The sequence below is a fragment of the Stegodyphus dumicola genome, chromosome X1 (assembly GCF_044657685.1).
Source record: "Stegodyphus dumicola isolate Sdum_Otavi_A_Nest chromosome X1, ASM4465768v1".
NCBI classification, from domain to species: domain Eukaryota; kingdom Metazoa; phylum Arthropoda; class Arachnida; order Araneae; family Eresidae; genus Stegodyphus; species Stegodyphus dumicola.
In genome coordinates, this window is record NC_140780.1 from 137,037,244 (window position 1) to 137,064,810 (window position 27,567).

General features: G+C 35.2%; 1 protein-coding gene across 1 annotated transcript in view; it reads left to right on the plus strand.

Moving 5' to 3' along the window:
• Positions 1–27,567, plus strand: part of LOC118182524 (N-acyl-phosphatidylethanolamine-hydrolyzing phospholipase D-like) — an 88,679-nt gene that overhangs the window by 31,464 nt on the left and 29,648 nt on the right. The window contains exons 3-4 of the mRNA XM_085807721.1: positions 9,091–9,389; positions 21,994–22,180. Of these exons, the coding sequence (XP_085663847.1) occupies positions 9,091–9,389; positions 21,994–22,180 (486 nt within the window). The remainder of the gene's footprint in view (positions 1–9,090; positions 9,390–21,993; positions 22,181–27,567) is intronic.

The window sequence follows — 27,567 nt, forward strand, 5'->3', positions numbered from 1 at the left end:
ACTCGGAATCCATGTACACATCGACCTATTTTCACTTAAAAAAAGTCAGAATTATGCAAACTAGGCATTGTGCACTCCCTTGATTTTGTCCATGTACACCTCGATATATAATTACTTAAAATGTCATAGGAGCAGCCAACAAAAAATATATAATCTCAATAAACTGCATTTTTTAGGCCCGGTGGCACAGTGGCTAGCACATTTCGCAGTAGCACCACAGGTCCAGGGTTCAGTCTCCAGACTGGGCAAGGTCGACTCAGCCTTTCTTCCCTTGATTTCCATCACTTGGGTTGATAAAATGAATACCAAGTTTGCTTGGGGACTAAACATTGGGGGTCCTGCAACAAGCTGACCACTTGTTCAGGGCATATGCTTACACATCCCTGGACCAACGGTCAAGAAAGCAGATTTCGGGTCACTGCTGGCCTTGGCCCACTAGGGCTGTTGTGCCACTGAGTTTAGTTTAAACTACATTTTAAATCAAACAACGAAATAACATAAAAAAAGAAATTCATCTTAGCAACTACACAAAAGAAAAATTCACTTACCCGATATGCAAATTTCTCTGTCTTCAGTCAAAATTCCTTAACAACATCCAAAAACTCCCTAAAATTATATGAACTAGGATCTGCATACAGATGTCGTCACATAATCACAAAAATAAAGAGTCAAAAATATCCTCTGTAGTGCATGTATCCTTTGATGTTCAACCATACACATTTCCTTACTACAAAGAGGACACTTATAATGGCTACTGTGTAAACCTTCATTTACACATCGGTGAATTAATACTTTTTTTCCTTTTTGTTCCAAATCATACAGAGACTTCAAATTAATCTTACCACATTTAGCCGTTTGGTAAAAATATATTTATGGGTACCCCTTGGCGAAAATTCTCAATTTTTGGCGGTATATGGATACCTAGTTTGTGCAATTCTTTGACTTGTTATTTTTGCTGCTATGCAAAGCCAAAATAACAAGACAAAGAATTGCACAAACTGGGTATCCATGTACACATCGACCTAGTTTCACATAAAAAAAAATCAGAATTTCACAAACTTGGCATTGTACATTTCCTTGACTTTATCCATGTACACATTGACCTATTTTGACTTTAAAAAAAAAAAAAAAAAAAAAAAAAAAAAAAAACAGAGAATTGCACAATCTAGGCATTGCACACTCTTGGCGATAAACGAAACAACAACTTTGTGATAGTACAAGGGGTACCCTTCTCTCTACTCTAACCAGCCATTTTACTGAGGTTGGCAAGTGTATAATTATTAAACCACAAAAATTGGAAGCAGCTAAAGTTGTACCTTAAAATTTGAAGGAGCATGTGATACATGCATTTTGCTATTTGACTGTCAGCTTAAAATTTTCAGGAAAGAACTTTTAAGTCATATGGCAATGTTGAATGTTACAGAATGATGCTTAAAAGTGGCATGTGATGTTATTATCCATATAAAATAAAAAAATTAATATATTATTGAAAGTTTTTCACAAACATAAATCAGTACCTTTCTATTTAACAGAGTGCCACATAAGGTGAAACATGAAAGTTGGCTCAGAATCTAACTAGGTGATAGTTACACTAATGATACATAAAGCTTCATGAAAAGAAAGACGATTTTATTTGTAAATGACATTGATAGGTACTGTAAAAAGTAGGAAATGTGGACGTCCATTATCTAGAATGATTTCAAATCCAGATCCCTGGACTACCAATCATCACCTTTTTTTTTTTTTTTTTTAAATTTTTTTTTGTATGCTTTACCCATGCAAATTTGATATTTTTTCATGATGAAACGTGGACAGCTCTTAATTTCAGTTCACCACTAAATAAGATAAATACTACCATATTAAAGAAACAATCATTTATTAGCATAAATGTTTATGATCAGTAATTTGGGTTTGTAGTCGTCTTTTTGCCCAGCATAGTTTGATTTTTAAACTTACTGAATAATTTGTATCTCTGATACCAACCTAGCAAATTATTATTTATTATTTTTTGTTTTCATTCTTGTGTGATTATCAACACACGGCAGCTTCAGTCATACACAGTGATGTCTAAACAGTTATTTTTTAAATATTAATAATGGAATACTAGAGAGTACGGTAAACGTTTATGTGGACATTACACTTGTTGATGATACCACACTTCAGCTAACTGTGCTGCGAAGTGTTGAATGTGTTTGTTGATTAGGGGAAATTTAACATTATGCAAAAGTAGATTTTCTAAATTAAACTTATAGGCCAAAATATTACATTTATTCATGTTTCATTTGAGAATAATTAATTTGTTATTCATATAAGCTCAGGACCAGTGTCAGAACTCAAAGGGAGACAAAATTTTTAGAATTTGAAGAACATCAAGAAACAAAATTAAGGAGTGCCTAAATATTTGAAATTTAGGGAAGGCACTGGTATGCAAAATTTAGAAGCAACAAAATTTTTAGAATTTAGGGAGGCAGTTGGCAGTAAATTTAGGACCTGCAGGGACTACTAGATTACAAAATATCTAGTGCGTAGGACCCTGTATAATTCTTTAGCATATGTGAGAACTTATTTATTTGGGAATTGGATAAGCTTGAAGTATGTGCATGAAATAGGCATGAGTGTAATAAATAATTAAACTGATACAACTCAGGCTTAATTTTGTCATCCTATGATAGAAGCAAGACAAAATTTAGCAGAACATGTCTTTAATCACCAATCTCATCATATGTTGCTAATAGTATATAGCAGATGATAGCCATGAATTTGAAGGTTTGCAGATATCTCAAACAAAAAACAAAATTTTTCAGTTAGTGGAATTTGTGGCGTAATGGTAATGAAGATTTCATAACAGATTTTCCATTATCATGACAATGCCCCAGTCACCAATTAACTAATGGCTGGCGAAATCTATAATATGGTTCTAAAGCCAGAAAATATTGCATCTGATAGTGAAAAAAGTAACGGAAAAGTTTTGGAAATTTTGATTGATAATTTAATTGGAATTCTTGACACAACAGTTACAGGAATTGAACTATAGAACTTTGTAATTGAAGAAAAAATTTATGCCTGTCTATAAAGAGGAAGTGTTAGCCAAAGAAATGAAGAAACTTACACTGAACATCTTACACTGAAGGAAATGTTCAATAAAGCAGACAAATAAAAATTGACATTTTTTTGTAAATCTTGATTCCGTAAGATCATAACTGCTTCTTAATTTCATAAACCACCATTTCTTATTTTTAATTTTATTATTTGTGTGTGTCATCATACTAGATTTAAACTGATGATCCAATATCCAGAAAAGTTCCAAATCTGGAGTTGCCGAAGTCCAGATGAGTATGGATCTCGGACTTTGTATTGTGTAATGTTTAATTTTTGCAATGTTGAATTTGTGCAATTCTCTGATTTTTTTTTAAAGCAAAAGCAAAAAAAAAAAAAAAAAAAAAATCACTGTATACATGGGGAGAAAGTAACTGTTATTCTCCTCATATACATAGCGATCTGTTTTCTCTTAGAAAAATCAGAGAACTGTAGAAATTCAGTATTGTGCGCAGCATTGACATTGCACTTTTATATGTGTTATTGAACAACTGTTCATGATATATAACTAGGTTATCACATTTGACATGTGGTGACTGATGTCTTGACGTTAACAGAAAAGTACCCATAAATCTGTATTGATTATTGCATAAGATTTGACTTATTATATAAATGTACAGTAGATTGTCTTAGAACATAGTAGAAGTTAGATTAAATTGTAGATTCCAGTATAATAATGTTCTTCATTTTGATCATGTTTACTTTGGGAAATGTTCATGCATACAAAGTTAGCTCATCACTTGAGTGCTTGATTTTATTGCTTTACCGCATCATGTTAACACATGGCTAATCAGTTTAAAAATTGTTGAAGCGTTGTCAGTCATTCTGGTATAGCTGTCTAATCATCTCTCTTATTTGAGGGACTTTCCATTTCTTTTGTTTAGCATCAGCACTTTTGGTGCATGGCCACTTTACCTACCTAATAGTGTCATTGCCTGACTGCTATTCTCTCATGTGGTTTTAAAAAGGTTTAGGTGGTATAAGATTTTGATTCTAGAAGAAATAAATTCAAAAGGTAGCATTTTTTAATGAAGTGGGTGTTTTCGATTTTGCTGACTATGATGAATATAATCCGAATGATAAACAAAAGTTGTTTGATAAGGGACACAATGAACACAGCTACATCTTGCTGATGCTATCCTGCATTCTGCACAGGATGTCCGAAATGAGGTTGATCTGTTTTTGGATTTGCGGCACCAAATTTCTGTGCCAGAGGCTTTGAAAAAAACTATAAAAATGGCAGAAAATCATAGATTTGGGTGGTGATTAACTACCCACCCTGAAAGTACTGCTTTTGTGTTTTCCCCCCTAACTTTAGAGAAAATTTTTTTTCGCAAAACTGTCATTGCAACCAGATATTTTTCTGTTAATAAAGCAATTTGCTGTTGTTGCCTATATACACTTGATGCATTTGGAAAGGTTATTGTAATGCAGTTTTGACAAAATGACAAATTGTTATTGTTCATATTACTGGTTTAACTAAGTTTATTTAAGCTTAAAATAAATGAAAATGACAAAACCACAGGCAGTGCATGCATCTGAAACACATTCATAGAATATAAACATGAGAATATAATAGTGGTGCTAAAAAGTACGAAGAAAATATGGCAGTTAGAATTATGGATTTAACACTCCCTCCAATTCTGTTGTCATTAGAGCTAACAAAAGTATGATGAATAACATAAGCAAGAAAAACTCAAATTATTAATTAAACTAAGTATTGAATGAAAAGCAAAACTTAAAATCAAAAATGTTAACTGATGCAAATCTATTAAATGTTCACATGAGTGTCTTATCTTTTATGTTGAGCAAGTCTCTTAACCTTTTAATTTTGCTTTTGGAAGAGTTTTTGTGAAGATATCTGCTCTCCAGATTTGACATGCTTTGTAATAACAGATTTATCTTTCAGTTTTTCATGAATAAAATTTTAGTGTACCTCCATATGTTTTGTGTATTTGTGAAATACATGATTCTTGATCAGCTTAATAGCACTCTGGTTATCAATGAAGATAACTGTACCCTCTTTACACATATCACTTTCACCCACATCTTGCAGAAGCTAGTGCAACCACAATTCTTCTGTCACTGCAGTATACTTGTCTCAGTGGTAAAGGTAGACACAGTTGATTGCTTTTTACTACACCAAGTTACTGAACAATTGCTAAGTTTGAAAATATAGCCGGAAGTTGATTTTTTGTGTCCATGTCATTAGTGAAGTTTGCATTTGAGTTTCCAACAAGATGACAAGTGTCATTATCTGCTGGAGAATAATCAATGCCGTAGTTTGCTGTAGCTTTCAGGTATTTGAAAATTCATTTTACAGCATTCCAATGCACTAGGCCAGAATCGGGTTGAAATCTACTAACCATATTTACAGCAAAAGCTATATCTGGATGTGCAGTGATAGGAAGGAACATTAGTGATCCTAGTTGCTTCTCTGTAAGGAACTGTTTTTCCTTCTAGTAATGGATTGGATTCTGTTGATGAGATTTTACCAGGATCTGCAGGTAAAGTATTAAGACTTGGATCTTCTAACTAAGATAACTAATAAGACTAAGATCGTTTCAGAATGTGCTTAATATAGCTTTCTGAATGAATGAAAATTGATCATTTGCATTGTAATCAATTTGCATTCTAACAAAACATCCCATTTCACAGATTGTTGCTTCCAACTTCTTCCTCAGATCATCCATAATTTCAAATAATATTTCCTGTTCTTCACAAAACAATAAAGCATCACTATAGAATTTAAAATACACCACATGTAGAATAAAAGCACCACAGACAGAATTAAAAATGCCTTCTTGTTTAAAGATGCATGAATCGGATGTAGAAAACTAGTTCAGAATGCAGAAAATGTCTTGTTCTAACATCTAGATGGTTGTTTCAGTCCATACAAGGATTTCTTTAGCTGACAAATTTTTCGCACAGTTTGAACCTGGAAGAGGTTCCATGAATATTTCTTCAATTTCACCATATAGAAATGTAGTTTTTATATCAGTTTGTATGGCTTTCAGTTTTCTCTGTAACTAAACTCTCTCAAACAGGACTCGTATATTGTCAAATTTTGTAATTGTTGAAAACGTTTCACTGAAGTCCACTTCCTCCACTTGACAGAACTTTTTGGTACTGTTGCTTTGTATTTGTCACTTTTTTTTGTTAGGAAGATGTTTTACTTTGAACACCTTCTTAGATCCAATTATGTGATCTATCTCTGGTGGAGGTACAAGATCCCATGTTTTATTTTATTGAGAGAATTTAACTTTTCATTTATGGCTTCTTCCCAGTTGTCTGCTTGAGGAGAGTTCATTGCCTCTTTATACGCCTCAGGTGTCACAATGTTTACTACATTCAGTTCATAACAAGTAGGGAGTTTTAGAGTGTTTTCTGACTTGTGAATGTTCCATCACAGACACCTATTGCAATTTCTTCATCCTTTTCCTGTTTTGGGATTGCTGCATCATCATCTTCTAGCTTTACCTTAATTCTGTTGGAGACAGAAAATACTTCTTTTTGCCTTGAGAGTACAAGTAATTTGAAATTTCCATTGTGAATAATTTTGTCTGTTCAATTGGTTTATAGATGATGCATCTATACTGGCCATGCTTACTTCTGTTTTCTGAATCTTAAACTGAGAAGATAAAGAATCAACTTATGTTCGTAAATTGTTACTTTGTGATAAATTGAGCTCATAACCTGATCATATTACTGGTTTAAATAAATTTATTTAAGCTTAAAGGAAAAAAAAAAATCAACGGTGACACATTCATATATACGAGAATATAATAATGTTGTCAAAAAGTACAAAGAACATGGGATAAGGGAATTAACAAATTTAACAGGTTTATTAAGAAAACAATTGTATTAGATTTTGTAGAAGATCAACCAGTCTAATGGTCATTATTGAGAATTGCACAGATGTAAATCAACTGAATATTAAAAAAAAAAAAAAAAAAAAAAAAAAAAAAAAAAATATTTGTTACTGCAATACCTCTGCAGACACTTAAAAATGCATTAATATGAAAATCTTCTTGAAAGGTGTTAATAGGAAGAAGGCCCTGTATGAGGCCTTTAGATTCTGTCATGTGGATTGCTCTTGATCAAAACTGGGATGAAGCTCATTGGTACTCAATTAGGTACTCATTGCATTCTCTGTCATAACCAAATAATTGACTCCAGACCATTATGCTTCTTACTGAAGATGGAACAGAAGAATTTTTTTTAAATTAGAAAAGTTCTGAGTTTGAGTAATTATCATATAATATGTGCATGATGAAGCAGGAGCATTTCTCGGATTGAATCTGACTACATTTTTGACAGAAGAATGACCATCAGATTTTGAGCAGGCCTTATAAAGCTTTTCATACTGACATTATAAGGCTTCATATAATGGAGGTGTGCAGTCTATATCAGTCTTGATTGATGTTTATGCTGACATCTGTTTTGTTATGCAATGATAACTTATGATCAGGATGTAGACCAGTAGTGCACATGTTAGATATGCCTGGTAACCCTTTTAAAAAGGTTAAATTTGTCTTTTGAGAGTTAAAGAGGAATGAAGGTTTCAAGGGCTATGAATAAAACTATACAAAAACAAATCTGCTGTCTCATATGTTGATCAGTGTTAAGGGCCAACATTTCTAAAACAGTGTTAATCTATTCTTGGTGGTAAAACATCTTAGTGGAATTTGGTAACTGGTTGATTTGTCCTGGGGATAGGCCCACCAGCGGCCGAGCGGTAAAGTTGCTGAACACTGGTAGTTCGGTCCGAGGTTCAAGTCCCGCGGACGGGCTGGCTGCATGGGCGTTTTCGTGGTTTTCCCCATGTGTAACGTGTATACGAGCCAGTTTCCCTGAGAAAGTCCTCCACAAAGGCATCCCTCCCTTTAGGCAGATAGCCCTCGTGTGCTTTGCCATAATTAAATACACCACACCACCATTGGCCTTGGGGATAGTCAGAAAGTACTTTTGATTGTACGAGGATGACATTTTGTTTTTATTTTACTAATATCACAATGAAAAGCTTTTTACTCATTGTCTTTTTGCTCTGAGGCCTCTTAAAAATATGCTTTCCATTATTTTTATTTGAAGTTGCCACTTTGTAGAGTCATTAGGTTAATTGGAAGCAGAAAAGATGAAAAATATGCAACCGCCTTCACCGGGAATCAAACCATGAACCTCTGGAATACTGGCCCAGCGTGCTACCGTTACACCACGAAGGCACGCTAGGGAAGGGGGAGAAATACCTTATATACTCCCCTTTTTAAAGGACGACTAGGGTTTTAGGGGACCTAGTCATGAAATTCTGGGTGCAGAGAATCATCATCCACAACCCTTTTAGTTCGGGCGCCACTTGTAGAGTCATTAGGTTAATTGGAAGCAGAAAAGATGAAAAATATGCAACCGCCTTCACCGGGAATCGAACCACGGACGTCTGGAATACCGGCCCGGCGTGCTACCGTTACACCACGAAAGCACGCTAGGGAAGTAGGAGAAATACCTTATAACTTGACCCCAAAGTATCATACTTTTTTGAAGGCTTACTTTATTTATTCATTACTCAAATTAAAGCCATAAATCTGCAACAACCAACTTTATTGCTATTTCGTTTCGTTGCATTACGTGCTGCTGGACAGAAGGGTCATGAATAAAATTTCAAATGGCAAGTAGTTTAAACATATCTAATTAGAAATTAAAATCAGAGTTTTCTTTTTGATCTAAAATCATGTAGATGACATAACTGGAATTCCTCATAATGTGATAGATAGCTGTAAAGTTTATGGTGTCTGTGGTGGTAAAATGTTTCTGAGTATAACAAATATTTATTATACTTATTATTTCTGTGAACAATGATATAATATAGAGGAGCACATTTTAAAAACCTTTTACTGACAATATTTATTTAATACTGTTTGTTCTTTAATAATCTTCTAAACTATTGTTCTATCATATTTTCATTCAAATTTTTACCTTTTGATGTTTCTTCCTTTTTAGGAACTGGAATTAGTGTTACCAATTGTAAAACAGAATTTTGCAAAACTTTCAATTCCAGAGGATGGAATACGTGTTACTTGGATTGGCCATTCTACAGTTCTTGTTCAGATGCATGGTCTAAATGTTTTAACTGATCCAATATTTAGCGAACGAGCCTCTCCTAGCCAGGTTGTTGGTCCTAAACGATACAGAGATCCTCCTTGTTCTATTCATGATCTTCCTCATATCAATGCAGTTGTAATAAGTCATTCTCATTATGATCATTTGGATTATAATACTGTATTACTTTTGAATGCTAGGTGAGTTTTTTTTAATCGCTTTCTGATACATTATTTAGCATGAAATTAAGGACTAAATTATGTCAGGGTGAGTAAAAAATTCAGGTAATTTTCAGTGCGAATGTTCTGGATATGAATATTATATGGTGATGCTATTCAGTGAAATACAGACCACTGACTTATGTGCCAACTGTAAACCAAAATTGGTACTCTTCTGTTATCAGGACGGGATTCAGAAATGTATGTATGTACACATGCCTGCATGTATGTATGGATGTATGTGTTTGTGTACCCATGTATATATGTAGGTATGTATGTATACACAGACAAATATATGCACATATATACACATGCACATTATTTCGAAATCTGTGTCCTAACAAGAAGAGTACCTCAAAATTATAATCTAAATCAGTATGAGGTCTTTGGCTGTGAAGCGGTTTGGTTTGGAGGCCAAAGCATTTTAGATTTTGTTTTCAGACCTTCTTATTATTGAAATACTTACCACTGAAAAAAATGGGCTGTGAATTAGAAGTAGTAATCTGAAGGTTCGAAGATTTCGACTGTGTATAGTTACATTGTTGTTCTGATTACATGAATTTTTGAGTGAATAGCATTATTAGCATGGTAAGAAGCTGAAGTCATTTTAAAGGAGAGCCATCTTTTAATTGATGAGCATTTCACATTTTTGCTTCAAAAACATCAGGCAATTGCTATAGCTAATTTATGTAGAGTTGGCTATCTACAGCCTAATTGTCAGGTACAGGATCTCTGTCTCTGAACCAGTTTGTGCTTTCTAACCTGATTGAACCCATTGGTCACTAGCATTAGAGTATCACAGATGGAACCATTTTCATCATCATTGACTTATGTTTGGCAAAACTGCAGATGATTTGGATGACCCAACATCTGTTTTCAGATGGTAACATGCTTCTGAGCTTTTGGTACTGATAGCATACTGATAGATCTTGGGACATAACATGCAGGCATCTGAACTTTAAACCCTGGTCATTAAAATAGTGAATAATTATGGAATGCAAATGTTTAACTTCCATTGACAACACCAGGTTATTTAATACAGGATTACATTGAGGCAACAACCTTTCAACTATATATTTGGCTCTGGTGTCCACAGATTGAAAATATTGAAACCATTTTTGTGTAGTGTGGAGATCCACTATTCTCATTATGAACTCATTTGGTTGCAGCAGTAGTGCTGAGCCCTAATAATATTTGAATAGCATTCTAACATCACATTTGCGTAACATTTTCATATTTACTGAGAAGTCTGTCAGTAATATGCACATATGATTTGTCTTTATGTAATCTACAAGGTCTCTGTCAAATGGTGACAAAATACTTGTATGGATTTTAATATTTAATCGGTATAAGGCTCAAACTAAATCTTGTAATAAAGATATGAATTTGTTACTTACCCTGGTATTGTTTTATGTTATGTCTTAGATATGCTTCTTCCTATACATATGTAAATTATTTCTGTTGATTAAGCATTAAATGAATGTGTATCAAATATATTTGCATGTAGATACTCTTTCCAGTCTTGAGTTCTTTTTTTTTTTTTTTTTTAAAGGTTCTGCAGCATTTAGAGTTAATTAAGTAGTGTGAAAATTAAACAGTCTGTGCATAAAAATTTCACATTTGTATTTTTCAATATTCTTTTGTAAATGCATTCGGAAAGTGCATCTAAAGCTGTTGCCTGTTTGGTCTGGGTTTAAATTCCAGACAAGGTACAGGTGTTTGTGACTGTAGCATTTTGCAGTATAGGGTTACTTAAAATCAAAAGTCCTCTTGATGTTCATGGTGAGGAGAAGATGGGATAAGAGACTTTTAGATTCTGTTCGTGAAAAGGGTCTTTCAGTCAAAACTGGGATAAAACCTAGACAAGCAGACTTTATGTATTTTGCCTAAATTAAATAATACAATCCACTTTAAAACTATTGCTGGTATGAAGCAAAATCGAAGTGGCATGAAACTAAAGGAATTCCATAAACCAGTTTAACAAGATGAACCTACTGCTGCCACTCTAATTTTGAATGCATCTGCAAGAAAAGTTGCTTGTGTATTCTGTGATCGTCCTCATCCAAGTCAGGATTGTTAACAATGAGTTACGATGATAGGAAATCCCCAGTTATGCTACAGAAATGCTGTCTTGTTTGCCTTGAACCTAATCGCATGGCAAAAAAGTTTCACAGTAGCATAAAATGTTTGATTTGTGGTTGGAGGCATTATGCCCAGATTTATACAAACGTATTGTTTCCTCATCAAAGGACAAAGGGGCAGATGGAAAACAAAAATCTGCAGAGACTGTTGACAAATCTTTCCTCAGAACATGAAATACATTTGAAAACAATCATGGTAAGATTATAGCACAGGGCTAAGAAAATCTGTGTGTGAACATTAATGGATGATGGATTTCATTGTTCTTATATTGAGAAGAGCTTAGTTGCTGAATTAAATCTTTCTATTTCTGGAAGAGAAGTGTTGTCTCAAAGACAGTTTGGAGTTATTTCTCTTGCTGCTGAGAACATTAGATATGTAATAACATTGACCAGCTCAACAAAGATGAACCTACAGCTGCTACTCTAATTTCAAACACATCTGCAAGAAAAGTTTGTTGTGCATTCTGTGACTGTCCTCATCCAAGTCAGGATTGTAAAAAATTGTTAATGAGTTACGATGATAGGAAGTCCCAAGTTATGCCACAGAAATGCTGCCTTGTTGTTTGCCTTCAGCCTAATCACAAGGCAAAAAGTTGTCACAGTAGCATAAAATGTTTGATTTGTGGATGGAGGCATTATGCATTACTTTGCCCAGATTTATACAAAGATATTGATTCCTCATCAAAGGACAAAGGGACAGATGAAGAAAAATTTACAGACTCTTTTGACAAATCTTCCCTTGGAACATGAAATATATTTGAACACAATCATGATCAGATTATGGCACAGGGTTAAGGAAATCTGTGCACGAACATTAGTGGATGATGGATCTCATTGTTTTTATATCAAGAACTCAGTTGCTGAGTTAAATGTTTCTCTTTCCAGAAAAGAAGTGTTGTCTCAAGGATAGTTTGACAGAGTTATATCTTTGGCTGCTGATCATGATAGATATGCAATAACTATTGAAAATTCAGATTAATGTATTTTATATCAATGTCTCTGCTCGATCAACTGAAGATTTTCTCAACGCTACTGAGAATATGTGATCAAACATTACTTTTTGATGTTGCTTTTTGAAGGACAAAACTGATAGATGTTGGAAGAGCTATGCCACATGTAAGAGTTCTAGGAGCTGACATACTTGGAAGCATTGGAACAACTAAGGTACATCTGGAGTTTCAGCCATAGTGACTTTACGAGGTTGGACAATTTTAAGACTAGGAAAAAAAAAAAAAAATGGTTGTTAATTTGGTACCATTAAACCTCCAAAATATTGAGTTGTCAAAGCTATGAGATTTAGAAGTTTTGGGCATTATAGATCCTGTAGGGGGGGAAAAATAAGATCCTTCTTGAAAAGAAATTTTGATCCATTTCAGAAAAACCTTAAAGACATGCGAAAATCAACATTATGAAGTAGCTTTGCTGTGGCTAGCTGGACATCCTACTCTTTATTGTAAGAACAACATAGCAGAACCATGACTTTGGACAATAACAAAATGTTTTTAAAACAAAAACGTTAAAGCCTATGATTCTGTATTCCAGCAGTGGAAATTAGAAGGCATTATGGAAACTGTTCCAATGAAACAGCTTTCGAAAGCTTGCTCATTATCTTCCTCACAAGCCTGTTATTAAGCCATCCAGCAGTGCTACGAAGGTTCGTCTAATGTTCGACACTTCTTTCAAGTCACCTGGATCTGTGTCCTTAACACTGTGTTTAAGTGTTGACCAAGTCTGATGCATCAGATATCCCTACTACTGAGAAGATTCCATTTAAGTACCTAGGGAGTAGTTGCTGACGTACGACAGGCTTTTCTGCAAATAGGTTTTAGGATCGAAGACAGAGATATACCAAGGTTCTTGTTGAGAAAAAATGCTGAATGTGCCAAACTTAAGGTTTATAGACATTCCTGAGTGACTTTTGGGATCTCTTCCAGTCCTTTTCTTCTGAATGCTACAGTAAAATAACATTTAGGTTTGCTGAAATTCCAGACAGAAAACCTTCAAAATACAATTAATAAATCAAGAGAAGGTTTTTAATTGATAACCTAGTCACGAGTTTTAATGATGTAGAACTGGAGCAGTTGAAATCTCAAGCTATACAAGTAATGAATGAAGCATCATTTGAACTAAAATGTTGCGATCATACCATAGTTTAGTGCCAGGAAAGTCAAAGCATAATTAGTCTTAAATGAGATACAGAGACCAGTGAACTTTATTGCATTGGTTCTCAAGCTGACATGGAATTTAGTGAAGTTGTTATGAAGAAAATATTACTTTCTATTGTTAACAGCATATGTGATGCCATAGGCTATGTCACCTGTGACACTATTGCCAAAGTTACTACTCAAAGAACCTGGCTAAATAAATTGGACTGGGATGAGGAGTTGCCATCTGATTTGCAATTACATTGTTGAAGATGGGCTAAACATATAGATCTCATTGAGAATTGTAGAATTCCTCGAAGGATAATGCATAGAACTTTTAAAATGGTTATCTTACACATATTTACTAATGCTTTATTTCAAGGGTATGCTTGCTGTGCTTTTCGATGCTGTGAAGGAAGGTTAGAAGTGAAAGTCTCAATGATTTTGGCAAAGGCTAGAATAGCTCCTGTTAAGAGACCAACAATTCTGCAACTGGATTGTCAATCCCTGCAGAGCTGCTATGGGATCTAGAATTGGTTTGTCAATATTTAAAAAAAAAAAAAAAAGGTTTTGAATTTTCTTTCGAAGACGTACTTTTGGAGGGACTTGATGGTAGTTTTGGCATGGATCATGAACACAGAACCATGGAATACATTTGTTGGAAATCCAGTGAAATAAATCAGGGAAACTGACCAATATACATGTTTCAGAAAAAGTCAACCCAGCAAACTTGCTTTCCCAAACATGCGACTGTTCAGACCTTCTGCAAAATTAATGGTGTTGGTGGGGGCCCAACCTGGTTGTATGGAAGGGAAGAGTCTTGGCCAGTATTGGAATTATCTGTTCCAGATAAAGCACTTCTGGAGTACACAAGGCAGTTATCTTAAATGTAGTCACTGAAAAGGGAAAGAGATTTAGCTAAAGATTTCAAGCTACAAAAGAATTCTCTGCATGACTGCTTATTTTTTGAGATTTTGTAGCAACATCAAGGCAAACTAATAAGTCAAAAGATGAGATTTCATGGAAAGAGATTGAAAGGGCAGAAGACATTCTGATAAAAATCAAATAGTCTGAATGACCTTCTGAAATACATGAGTAGTATAATAATACAATAAAGTTTTACATTGAAGGGAGAATTCTGAACGTTGTGACATGACTCATTCTTAGTTGAGATCAGAGCATTTTACATGTCCTATAGTTTTACCAGATCATCCTATTCTAGAGAGACAGATATTGCATACCCGTAGCTCTTTGATGCATGCTGGAGCATTAAGGACACTAACACATTTAAGAGAAAGAGTCTGGATTCCTAAGGGACGGAGAGTTGTCAGAAGAGTTTTACGACAATGTATACAGTACAAGGTCCGTAATCCGGACTCGTCGGGACTTTGGATTAGGAAACCCCTAATCCGGTAGGGGTTTTTCTGAATTATAGATCATCAGTTTAAATCTGGTAAGATGGCATGCAGAAATTATACAATTAAAAATGTGAAACCGTAATTTATGAAATAAAGAGCAATTATGATCTAAAGGGTATCAAAATTAAAAAAAAAGCTTAATATTTATTTGTTTACTTTATTAATCATTTCTTTCAATGTAAGTTGTTTAAGTTGCTTCTTTTTTTTTTTTTGTGCTAATTCTTTCTCTTAATAAACAGACATAATTTCTTGTTCAGTTATAAAGTTCCACTGTTCAGGTCTTGTAATGGCTGTGTCGAGAATACCGACTAACTTGTCAATCGAAATTTTTCATTTTCAATTCATTTTTCTGTCACTTTCTTCACTATCGGAAGTGGTATTTTCTGGATTTAGAACCATACTACAGATTTCACCGTCTATTAATTGATTGAAAATTGGGGCATGGTTGTCGCAATGAAAAACTTCTGTTATATCATCTTCACTTATTATACCGCTTCTCCACATTTCTTTACAAAATCCAATAACAGGAAAATTTCACCTTTAGTTTGCGATGTCCGAAAACCTTCAAATTCGCGGCTATAATTTTCATTGTCCTCACCATGAAATACGGTAGCTGCTCATAAATTTTGCAAGCATTTTTTAACGTATCTGGAGACACATCCTCCCAATGCTTAAACGCATATTAACGTGCACGCATAAACGCATTACGCGTATACGTAAAGCATACCAAAAAAAGTTTGTGGCTTTGAGGTCCGGATTACAGGTCATTCCAGATAATGGACGTCTGGACTATGGACTTTGTACTGTACAATGCAAGAAACTAACTTCCAGAAATATTAAAGCTAACTCAGCTCCTTTAACTCCTGACAAAATACGAGTTGTGGCATTTCAAGTAATTGATGTATGTCTGGCTTGACTTTTCCCCTAAGTGGAGGAAGTAAAGCATGTGTAGTACTTTTCACCTGTGCTGTATATAAAGCAGTTCATTTGGAGCTAGTTTTCTTCGTGTTCAGTGAAGCATTTATCCAGGCATTTTGAAGATCTTGGGCAGGGAGAGGAAGTTGTTCTGCTCTTTATACTAATAATGGCATGAATTTTACAGGAGCATCAAATACCTTGAAATCTTTGGACTGGGATTTTATTCAAAGGGAATGTGCTTTGATGAAAATCAAGTATCAATCAAGTGAAAATCAAGTATCAAGTGGCAGTCAAATGAAAATCAAGTATCAAAAGGCAGTCAAATGAAAATCAATTCAGCCAACCATCTGCCCCATGGTATGGTGGGTTTTGGGAAAGATTGGTTTGTTGTATCAAGGAACTTCTTCAAAAATTTTGGGAAATACTGTGTCACATGGGAGGAAATGTTTATTTTTGCTCACTAAGTGTGAGCTACTGTAAATGGACAACCACTGATATATTTATTTATATGACCCTAATGAATTGAGATCTCTTACACTTGCTCACTTTATTCAATATTTAGGTAAATGAGAAACCATTGATTTAGATTTAATTGACTCCCAGCAGTTACTGCAATGTGTGCATTACCTTCATACTTTATGGCTAAATCTATGGAAACCTTTTTGTAAAGAATATCTTGGAGAACTGAGAAGTCCCAAGTCATCTTAACCGAGAAAGATGACTTCTGCAGGAGAAGCTGTCCCAAAGAATTGAAACAGGATAATTTGGCTTTTAGCACAGATAGCTGACCTGTTTCCTATCAAAGACAATATTGAACATGTAGCAAAACTATGAGTAGTCAATGGTGAAATCATATGACCCCTTTCAGTGAATTTATCATTTAGAGCTTACTTGTGCAGGTAACTTTATTGAAGTACTTCAGAAAATTGAGGCTACCTCAAAGCAGAACCTGGTGATAATGATATTCCGAAAGATGTAAAGGTAACTCGAAGTGGTTGCTGAGTAGTGGCTGGGAAACACAAGGACTCATAAACTGCTATTGATTTTTTCCTAGTATTTGATAATAATAATGTCATTTTTTGTGTTTATTGTTCTTTGATGTTATTTTCACACATTACAGTTCTTATTTCAATTTCATTTCATGTGTTACAGTTTATGTCTGTTGTAAACTGATGGAGGGGAAGGGAGAGTCCCAACACCAAGAAAGAGTTGTGCTAGGTAAACAAAGTTTTTTAGCTGTGTTTACAGATCTGAAAGATGACATCTATTCAAATTTTGTATTAGGCATGTAAGTGTGGCACTGTTAGCACCACTATGAACATGCAGATCAGGTTTGCTTTAAATACCCTCTGTAAAGTTCGTGAGCATAATGAGATTTGATGTAGTGAGTTGATGGCGGTCAAGAATGCCTTTAAGAAGACAAAGAAGCCATTATCAGCTCTGTGAGTTTGAATGATGTCATGCAATAGGGCTACAAGAAGGCACATTTTCTTTCTGCAATATTGTGGAAAGACTTGGCAAGAATGCATTCACTGTACATAATTGTTGACAGCAGTGGTCAAGGGAAGGTACTGGCTCAAGCCCGGGTTCTGGGCAGCCTCTTGGTATTACTGAGAGGGAAGACGGCCATATTCAGTGTATGGCTGTGGTGGATCATACTGCATCTGCTGCAGAAATTTAAGCTGCAGTTGGTGCCATGGTGATACAATCAACTGTTACAAATTGATTACTTAAAGGACAGCTGCGAGCCAGATGCTCTGAGCATGTATTCCACTGACTCCAAAAACACTGCCATTTGTGATATCAGTTGTGTCAAAGCTAGAGCTTATTGGAGGACGAAGTGGAGACCTTTTGTGTTTTCTGATGAAAGTTGGTTCTGCCTTGGTGCCAGCAATAGCCGTGTATTGGTTAGAAGGAGGCCAAGTGAGTGCCTGCAACCAAGTGTTCTAGACACACTGGACCTACACCTAAAATTATGGTCTGTAGAGCAATTTATATGTGACAGTAGGAGCACTCTCATGGTTATCTCACGCACCCTGACTGCAAATATAAATGTCAGTCTGGTGATTCAACCTATTCTGCTGCCATTCATGAACAGCATTCAAGGGGATTGTTTTCCCAACAGGATAATGCTTGCCTTCATACTGCGGTTGTAACCCTACATGCTCTACAGAATGTCAATATATTAATAATAATATAATGTAAATAATGCTTGGCCTGCTAGATCACCAGAGCTTTCTCCAGTCGAGAACATGTGGGATATCTCATTGGATGACAACTCCAATATCATCCACAACCAGCATTCACCATCCTGTATTGACCGACCAAGTGCAACAGGGATGGAACTTCATTGCATGAACTGATATCCGGCGCCTGTTGACATGTCTGCATGCTTGCATTCGAAATTCTGGCAGTTACGCCGGTTATTAATGTACCAACATTTCACATGTGAAATGGCTTTTCTCGTGCTTGCATTAACCTGTGAACTTAAAAATTTAATCAATTAAATATGTTACTTGGAGAAATGTATTGCCGAAATTTCATTACATTAATTTTTTTCTTGGTGGGATTTTTTTCTATTAGTGTGTACTTTTTCCGTGTTTTATTTTGTATTGCTTTAAGGCAAATTTGCCTTTACTACAAAAGGTGGGAGGATCTTGCCACTCCTATTAAGTTTAGAATTTCTTGTTTGGTATTATTTAATCATTTGTTTCGTAATTTGTTTGATCTATGAATCTGGCAACGCAGTTTTGTTTGGAATGTTATGATTGGAAGCTATGAAGCATTTAATTTATGCTACGGAAATATTGAATGTTATTCATCATTAAGATATCTTAATCATTTGATCGTTATGTTAAAACATACATATAAATAACATCTATTTCTCTATATCAGGCTTTTTCACAATTCTTTGTAAAATATTCAAAGCAAGAAGGACTTGAATTTCATTTTTCAACATTAGTTCCCATTTTATTCCCCTGCTATTATAACTTCTAAGATTACTGGTTTGAATAATTTTATCTGCATATTTATTAGTTTCGGAAACTATCATTTGAAAATTATCATCAGAAGCAAAATATGGAGAAACTGTAGAATTCCATCACTTACGTCAATATTCAAATGAATAACAGGATTTGTTGTGAAATGTGGTGATGGAGGAGGATTACTAGTATCCATTTCTCAAAAGTTCCGAACCTGAGTTGGATCATCAGAACTTCCCATTTCATCATCACTAGAGAATGCCAATAAACTTTCTCAACTACCAGAATCCTTTAGAGAAATTTCTGATTCGTTATTTGATCCAATATCAGAATTATATTCTGTTATGAGCCACTCACTTCTGTCCATCTTTCTCTTATTTTGACAAAATTGGGAAAAAATGCTATTTGCAAAGAGCAATACACTGAACACGTGCAAACAAACTCACTTTATTTCTTCACCTAAACAAAAAATAGTAAAATCTTTCTAGTTTAAGGTTTTACAATCTCTCCTGGACTACTAGAGACATCTATTAGAAACACTGCAAAATACAAAAAGTGAAAAAGGCCAGGCAAATCAGTGGTTTCCTGTAGGAAAATACTGTGCTGAAGCAGTGTATGGGCAAATTAGAGAAGTCCTCTTTTGTGCCACCTGAACAGTGTTCAGGGAAAGCTGTTAGGTGGTTAAAACTATCAGTATAGCGTCTGTGCTATATAGGTACAATTAAAAAAAAATCTGCTTCCTTCTTAAAAACTATCCAAGAAGTACTTATATCAAAGTTGATGGGATCTTTAGCTGGCAGAATGTGAAGAAGAATCAATTTGTACTGAAGGGGGAGAAAGTAGAAATACAGTGGAGTTTATTGCAATGCAGGTGGAGTCGTACCTGAATTTGGGAAGATCCACAGTAGATTTACTATGGAAAGGTGAGGGTAGATGGGCCCTCGAATATTCAATCAAGAAACAGAGAACAGAGACTATTCAAGCTGATGTGAATGCTAATTTGAACGAGGGAAGAATGTAATTGTTCTGAGATCTCTTTTAGGCTCAGAGGTCCATTCAAGGGAAAGAATATGAATTCAAGGTTCGCAAAAAGCAACTGAGTGGTCTTCTGTGTGAGGGCAGCACCAAGATGATCCAAGCTTTTTACAGCTATTCTTATGAAATTTTTTTTCAATGCATGTAATGCATGTAAATGCCACATTGATAGAAATGCTGCACCCACTGAAAGTTTTAAACTCATAAGTGCTGTGGTGTTTCTTTCACAAGCAGATCTTTGGGGTGCATAAGTAAGCTTTTCATTTTCTTTTCTTCTTTTTTTTTTTTTTTTTTTTTTTTTTTGTTTCAGAAGATGCTGTTTCACAGATGTATAAATTTGAAATTGAAGGTCAAATTTTAGATTTTTTTATGCATTGGTAGGACTTAATGCATAAATTTAAAATGATGTTCATATTAATGGGACTGAAAATGTGAAAAGTGTGTCCCTGAAAATGTTTTTTTCATGGCAGAATTATTTGATTTATTGTGTGGCAGAAACCATAAACAAAAACAGATGAAGAAAGACTTATAATCTTTGTAAGAAAAATACTGCAGAAAATATATGGCACAGTTAGAGAAAATAATAGATGGAGAATTTTGTTTAACCGTGAAATATACAGAAGATACGTAGAACCTAATATTGTCCGAGTCTTATCGTATCAGGTATAATATCAAATCTTATTGTATCAAGTGGTTTAAACATATTTTTAGAAGTGATAACTTGAATCCCGTTAAAAAGGTAACATTTGCAAGTATAGTAGGAAAAGAGTACAAGAGCCTTGCATAATATGGATAGACTGTGTGGAGGCAGATCTCAGGACTCTAAAATTCAGTCGTGTTGGCGGACTGTAGTGACTAATCAGATTTATTGGAGGAAGCTTGTTGAGACGGCCTTGGCCTGTGATAGGCTGTGGTGCAGTTGAAGAAGTGTGGCAGAAAAACTGAATTAATTACTCAACATACTATTTCAAGTGTAACCATTTAGAATCATTTCATTTATTGGAAAGCTGAATAACTGAGCATCATGCTAGTTTCACAATTTGATACAGGCTCTTTTCAGTGCTTTGTGGTCTCGTTTTTTCTTTGAGGGACATAGATTGGTTGACCCTGTATTTCAAATATACCTTTAAAACACACCAGTAATAATTATGCTGAAGAATAAATTAACATGTTGAATGCCATGCACATTTTATGTGGTTCGCCCATGGTGCCAACGTGAATTTTTTATTATCCGATGCATACTATGTTGAAATACTATCTGCAGAAGATAAGGAGAGTTATGTAATCGTGTTTAATGAATTTTTCCTGGTGGGGGGAGTCATTGCTCACCCCCGAGGGGCTGCAAACCATTTTTGTGATTTAATATTTAAATTTTTGCGATCTGTTACTCTTCAAAACATAATAGTAACAATGGTTATTATTTAAAAATTTATCTGTATTTATATCTACTCTAATTATATAATTTTACTGTTCTTCGCATCGTTGATCACCGGTGACCCCCCACGGCGCTGTATCCAAGTCGAGTGCGCCCATCATTGAACCCCACGGCAGTCAACATGTTAAAATGGGTTATTTCAATTTTGGGCAAAATATTAGGCAGCAGTGTGTGCCTAACTAGTATTTTGCAGATATGCGTGTTTATAAACTATCACAAAATGGTTCTTTATTCATTGCATCCACTATATATTTTGTCATCACTTTGTTATGGATAACAAGACATGTACAATGTTTTCAAGTGTTTAAACATAGAGACTTCCTTATTATATTTATTGGGCATTATTTCTTTGCATGTTTTATAGCAGATTAAACATTTAATGTTCTTCATATCTTGTTATTCTAATTTGGATATATAATTTTGCAATTATGTTCAGCCAAAACATTTTTGTTGCTAAATTAATATACCCCTGCCCTTTATTGACTCTTTAAGCTCTTCTTTCTTTTCATTTTAGGTTTGGTACTGATATTCGTTGGTTTGTGCCTTTAGGGCTGCAGACATGGATGCAACAGGTGGGTTGCGAGAATGTAGTTGAACTTGATTGGTGGGAAGAAAACTGTGTGCCAGAACATAGTGATACATTTTTTGTTTTTACCCCAGCTCAGCATTGGAGTAAGAGGACGATTGCTGATGACAATAAAGTAATATATGTTTTTTATTCTGCCTGTTTTTGTTTTGCAAAATTAAATCTATGTTTAAATGCTGTGTTTCTTTAGTGTTTGTATATTTAAATTCATGAATATTCAGGTAAGTTAAGAAACCCTACAGGTGTGTATTACGTGGGTGATTAATAGCATATGGGAGGAAACATCTTCAGTACGAGATGTATATCTTTTGAGATGCAATATGGGCAAGATATATTTTCTCTTTATTTTAAACATTCATTTATACTTTTCCTACTTTGGAACTTCTTAATTTTTCTGTTGTAGAACTTAGTTTCCATTTTGGTATAAGCCAGTATAACTAAAGGGTTAAGAGGCATGTTAATTTATGGTGACCTTGACAATGAGGGTTGGACAGATGGGGATTTTTATGATTTCCTAAGAGAAAGGGATTTGTATTTATATTACTTATGTTAGCAATCTTTCTTTTACGTAAGCATCCAGCTTGCATAAGCTGTTGGTTGGCATTATCCATTCAGCTCTTGAGGGCTCATAACGAACGTAACGTGAGAAATGAAATCTGAATGATTTTCTGTCCAATCACACACAAATTAAAAATAGCTATGAATGTCTACAAATAATTACACATCATATTGAAATCATTTGTGGTCTGGTCTAATATTCAAGTTCACTACAGTAGCCATTTACACTACCGGACATTGAAAATGCAACACCAATGGCCAAAAAGCGATGAAACTGGGCAGAGAGAGGCAGCAACAAATAGTGATCTTTATTTTGAAATGATATGCATAATAATACAGAGCAAGAACAATGTTGGCTTAGTAGGTTGTAGAACCACCTTGGACGGTAATACGCAAAGCAATACATCTAGGTACAGTCAGTGAGACTACGGTTGGTGTCCTCAGGAATGTTTCTCCATTCCCTTTCAACCATTTGCCATAGTTCCTCTTCTGAAAGCGGCAATGGTGTCCAGTCACATCCCAAATATGTTCAATTGATGAGAGATCAGGATGGTGGCCAGGGAAGCATCTTTACACATTGCAGAGCTCATTAGCTGATGCGAGCAGTTGTGGTCAGGTGTTATCCTGCTGATAAAGGGCATTGGGCACTCCTTGAGGGTAGAGGAGTGTCACCGGCTGCAGTACATCATCCAACTATTGTTGGGCTATTGTGGTGACCTGGAATTGTATGCAATTTCGCCCCAAATCATGATGCTGCATTGTCGTGCAGTGGGGCATTCCACAGCTGCTGCCAGGTTGGACCTGTTTTCATATTGACTCATATGCAGTAACTATCGGTAGAGAAACAGAAGCATCTATCAGTGGAAGAACACTACCCTGTGCCATTCCATTGTCCACATCGTTCGAGCCTGGCACCATTGCAGACATTAGCCCATGATCTGGGGTCAATGGTAGTCTTCTTAACAAACACCACAAGTGCTGGCCACTAGCCACCAATCGACAGCAAGTAATTCTGGTCGATATGTGAAAATCCAGGATGTTTTGAACATATTGCAGAATGGAGGTGGAAATGGCTTGCGGGTGCGCGAGCGCTTGTCGGCAGGTGGGTCGCGTATGCAGACATCACTCTGGTTGCACCAGCACCCATCAAAGTTGCCCCATTTCTTTGTTCCAACCATCGTCGCCACAGCCAGTGCACTTGTAGATGCATCCAGGTGTGTGTCAGCTGAAATTTGTCGTATGGACCAACCTGCCCTTTTCAGTCCGATCACCATGCCCCTCATAAAATTGTCTGCTGAACTGTTGACAATGGTCTAGCATTCTCTGCTGTTACTTGCGTCCTCTGAGACAAGAACAAATTTTCTACGATGATATTCCTAGCAGAAATAACGCATGAAAATTGAACATTCTGCAGGCTCCTTCCCTACCATCTTAAACGTGTGCTAGAGAGCTGCACATTTAACATCATTTCGCAGAACTTGGTGACATATGTCTACTCTGAAGTTTGCATAATTATCAGGCCACTTCTTCTTGGGGTTGCTGCATTTTCAATGTCAAGTAGTGTAGTTGTACCTCACCTCATTTGTGATTCAGAATTGATAGTATATCTTGTAGTATTGCTAATAGGAATCAAAATGCTTCATGGTGATATAATAAGGCATACATTAGCAGTTTTTATTGTAGAAAAGCTATTAGTGGAATGATTTTGCTTAATTGTGAGTAAAAAAGTATAAAAAGTAGCAGAAGACCAAAGAAGTTCAAAGTACTGAGGTATAATTGTAAGAAAATGAACTGATGTTTGTTTGGAAAATGACATTACTGTGCTAGCAAGGAAAATTATTTATTTTCTGTCACCTTACATTATTTTGTAATTTTTATTTAAGGTCAAAGCTTTAATGCCTTTTTAGTATGAAGTTTATTTTAACATACTTTGTAAATTTTTTCTATATTGTCGTTTCATATATTTCAGATGTAGCCATTTTATCAATTTTTTTTACTCGAAGTCCAGAGGAGATAGTTACTCAGTTGCATTTGTTGCCATAAGGCAAAGAATACTTTAGCCAAAGCATTTCATCACAAAATTATTCACATGGTATATTTCTGTTAAGAAATTATATAATTAAAGGAAATTGTGAACAAACAAATGCACATTTAAAACATTGTGTTCTTAACATTGATGTCCACGAGGTGTCTTTTCATACTAAATCAACAATGCTCTTCAACTTTGTAATTCGCTTTTTCTTCCTATCTAGTATCATTTTCAAGATAGGGATGCTAATTTTGCCGTTTTCCACCAGGCAGTGATGTAAGCTATGTCATCTTGTAGAACATACCCACTTTACTATACCTAGACACCACTTTTATGATTATAGCTGCAGCCATTCGGCAGTTATACAGGTGGTACCAGACCTTAGTGGGCACATTTTGTGTATAATGTATATGTTACTGTGAAAGACCGAAATTGGAGAATGTCGACTTTCACCGGAGAATATCAACATTCGCCAAATACGTCGGTGAAAGACCGAATATTTCACTACATTCTTGTATATTCGGACCCTCACCGGTGTATGTCGACAATCACAGATATGCTCTGATGAAAGTCAAAAAGAGAGGTCATAAAGTGCCATAATAGTTTAAGCTGTTGCAATAAATAAGATTTGAATCGCATAATTTAGTAAGTTTTTTATTACTGTTATTGTATTTTCTCATTTAGAACGTATTGTATAATTAAATAAGTTTTTAACTTCTATTATTTTCCTTTCTCATTTTGAATGTATTGTGTGTTTTAGGTTCTCATGTTCTTAAGTTCTTATTTCAAGTTTTAAGTGCGTTTATTCGCGACTGAATTACGGAGAAGAAAATATAATATTGTTATATGTTCAACATTCACCATTAGTACATGGTGAATGTTGACATTGACCGGTGTAAATCAGAAATAAGAGTATTTGGAAAATATTTCGGACATACACCAAGAGACTATGTGAATGTTGACATTCACCAGTGAAAGTCTCCAGATTCTCCAGATTTTGGTGTTTCACAGTAACATGTATACAGGGTGTCCCATAAAGCTGTAGATATTTTAAAAATTCATAAAAATCAAAGGACTTGGTAAAAAGTTATTCTCGTGAAGGGGGATTTTTTTTTTTTTGGTAAAGGAAAAATTGTTAAAATTTTCATCAATAGAGGGCATCACATAGACGCAGTAATGAGGAGCATTTAAATCCGAGTCCTATAAATTGCAGGTTTAAGGATTGTAAGCTCATTTCTGTTTTTTCCTTCTGCTTGCTTATGCATAAAGTTTTAATTGTGATGCTGACATTAATGAATGAAGTGTTATCAGTGAAGTTGTTTTAACACAGCCAAGAATCGCCGACTGAAGCTTTACGAAGGTTTCGGATACAGAAAGGGTGGAAGAAAGGCTTGTTTTTCATTGCATGGAATAGTTAACACCCAGAACTGTAGAATAGGGGCAAAGACCCACATGTCTATTCTGAGGAGCCCTACATTCACCATGTTTAACTGTTTTGTGTGGTTTCACTATCACCATTACTGTAGGCCCTTTTTACTTTGAATAGCAGTGACCAAATCCTTGCTGGAAGACCTTCTCAGTTACTGGAAAACGCTATTTGCAACTGTTGCAGGAGAAAGTGATACCACACTTACTGGAACATAATATCCTTGACACAGTGACATTGGTGCCAGACGAGGAAATTTCTTGTATCACAACCAAAGTGAAGACGTTCCTAAGAACTTTCACTGAAGAGCGATTAATTAGCTGTCACTGTAGAAATGAGTGACTTCCCCTTCGCTGAACTTAACACCACTTCATTTTTGGCTTTAGGGTTATGTCATGTCTAGTGCACTGTAATAAGCCATCTTTTTTGGTGCAGTTAAAAGATACCATTTGTCACGAAATCTCTTTTATGCATTCCGATATGCTACATGCTGTAGTTAACAGTGTTGTAACTCGCTTCCAAACTGCAGCTTGTGGTGATGGCGGACACATAGCATAAGCGTGATATGTTTGTAAACATTTGTGTACACGCAAAAAAATATACTTTTCCCTGAAATGTTTGATTTGCTCTCATACTGCACCCTCTGTCGAAGAAAATCTTAACTATTTTTTTTTTCTTCACCAAAAAAAAAAAAAAAAAAAAAAAAATCCCCCTTCATGAGAATAACTTTTTCGCATACCACATTCAAATCTACCAATTCCATCAATTTTTATGAATTTTTAAAGTATTTACAGAATTATGGGGCACCTTACATATATATGTGTGTATATGTGCATTATTTTTTAAATTCTCTTTATACCTAAATGTATTTTCCTCATTATCTTATTATTAATTATTATGCATTATTACGTCATATTATTTTTTCTTATCATATTGAAGACAGTTAAAGGAAAAGTACCATCAAAAGTTTGCTCCTGTACTGCTCAAAAATGAGTGTGGATTGCATCATTCATGTATTATTAGAATTCAAAGACTTATCCTCTGTTTGATAGGGGCAATACAATATTAGGGAATGTTTTTCAAATGTTTGCCACTTTTTCTCTTATATGTATGTATTAGTATATTTAATTATGGCAAAGCACATGAGGGCTATCTGCCTGAGGGGAGGGATGCCTTCGTGGAGGGCTTTCCAAGGGAAACTGGCTCATATACACGTTACACATAGGGAAAACCACGAAAACGCCCATGCAGCCAGCCCGTTTGCAGGATTCGAACCTCGGACCGAACTACCAGTGTTCAGTGACTTTACCGCTCGGCTACTGGTGGGCTTTTCTCTTATATGATTCCTTGATCAAAAGAATAGCTATCAATTATAGTCATTTGCTTTTAAACCAGAATCATGACTGGAAGATTTTGATGAATTGTTGATTAGTTAAACTTGAGTATCTTTAGAACTTCAGTATGGCCATTAAGTGCTTAAAAATTATTT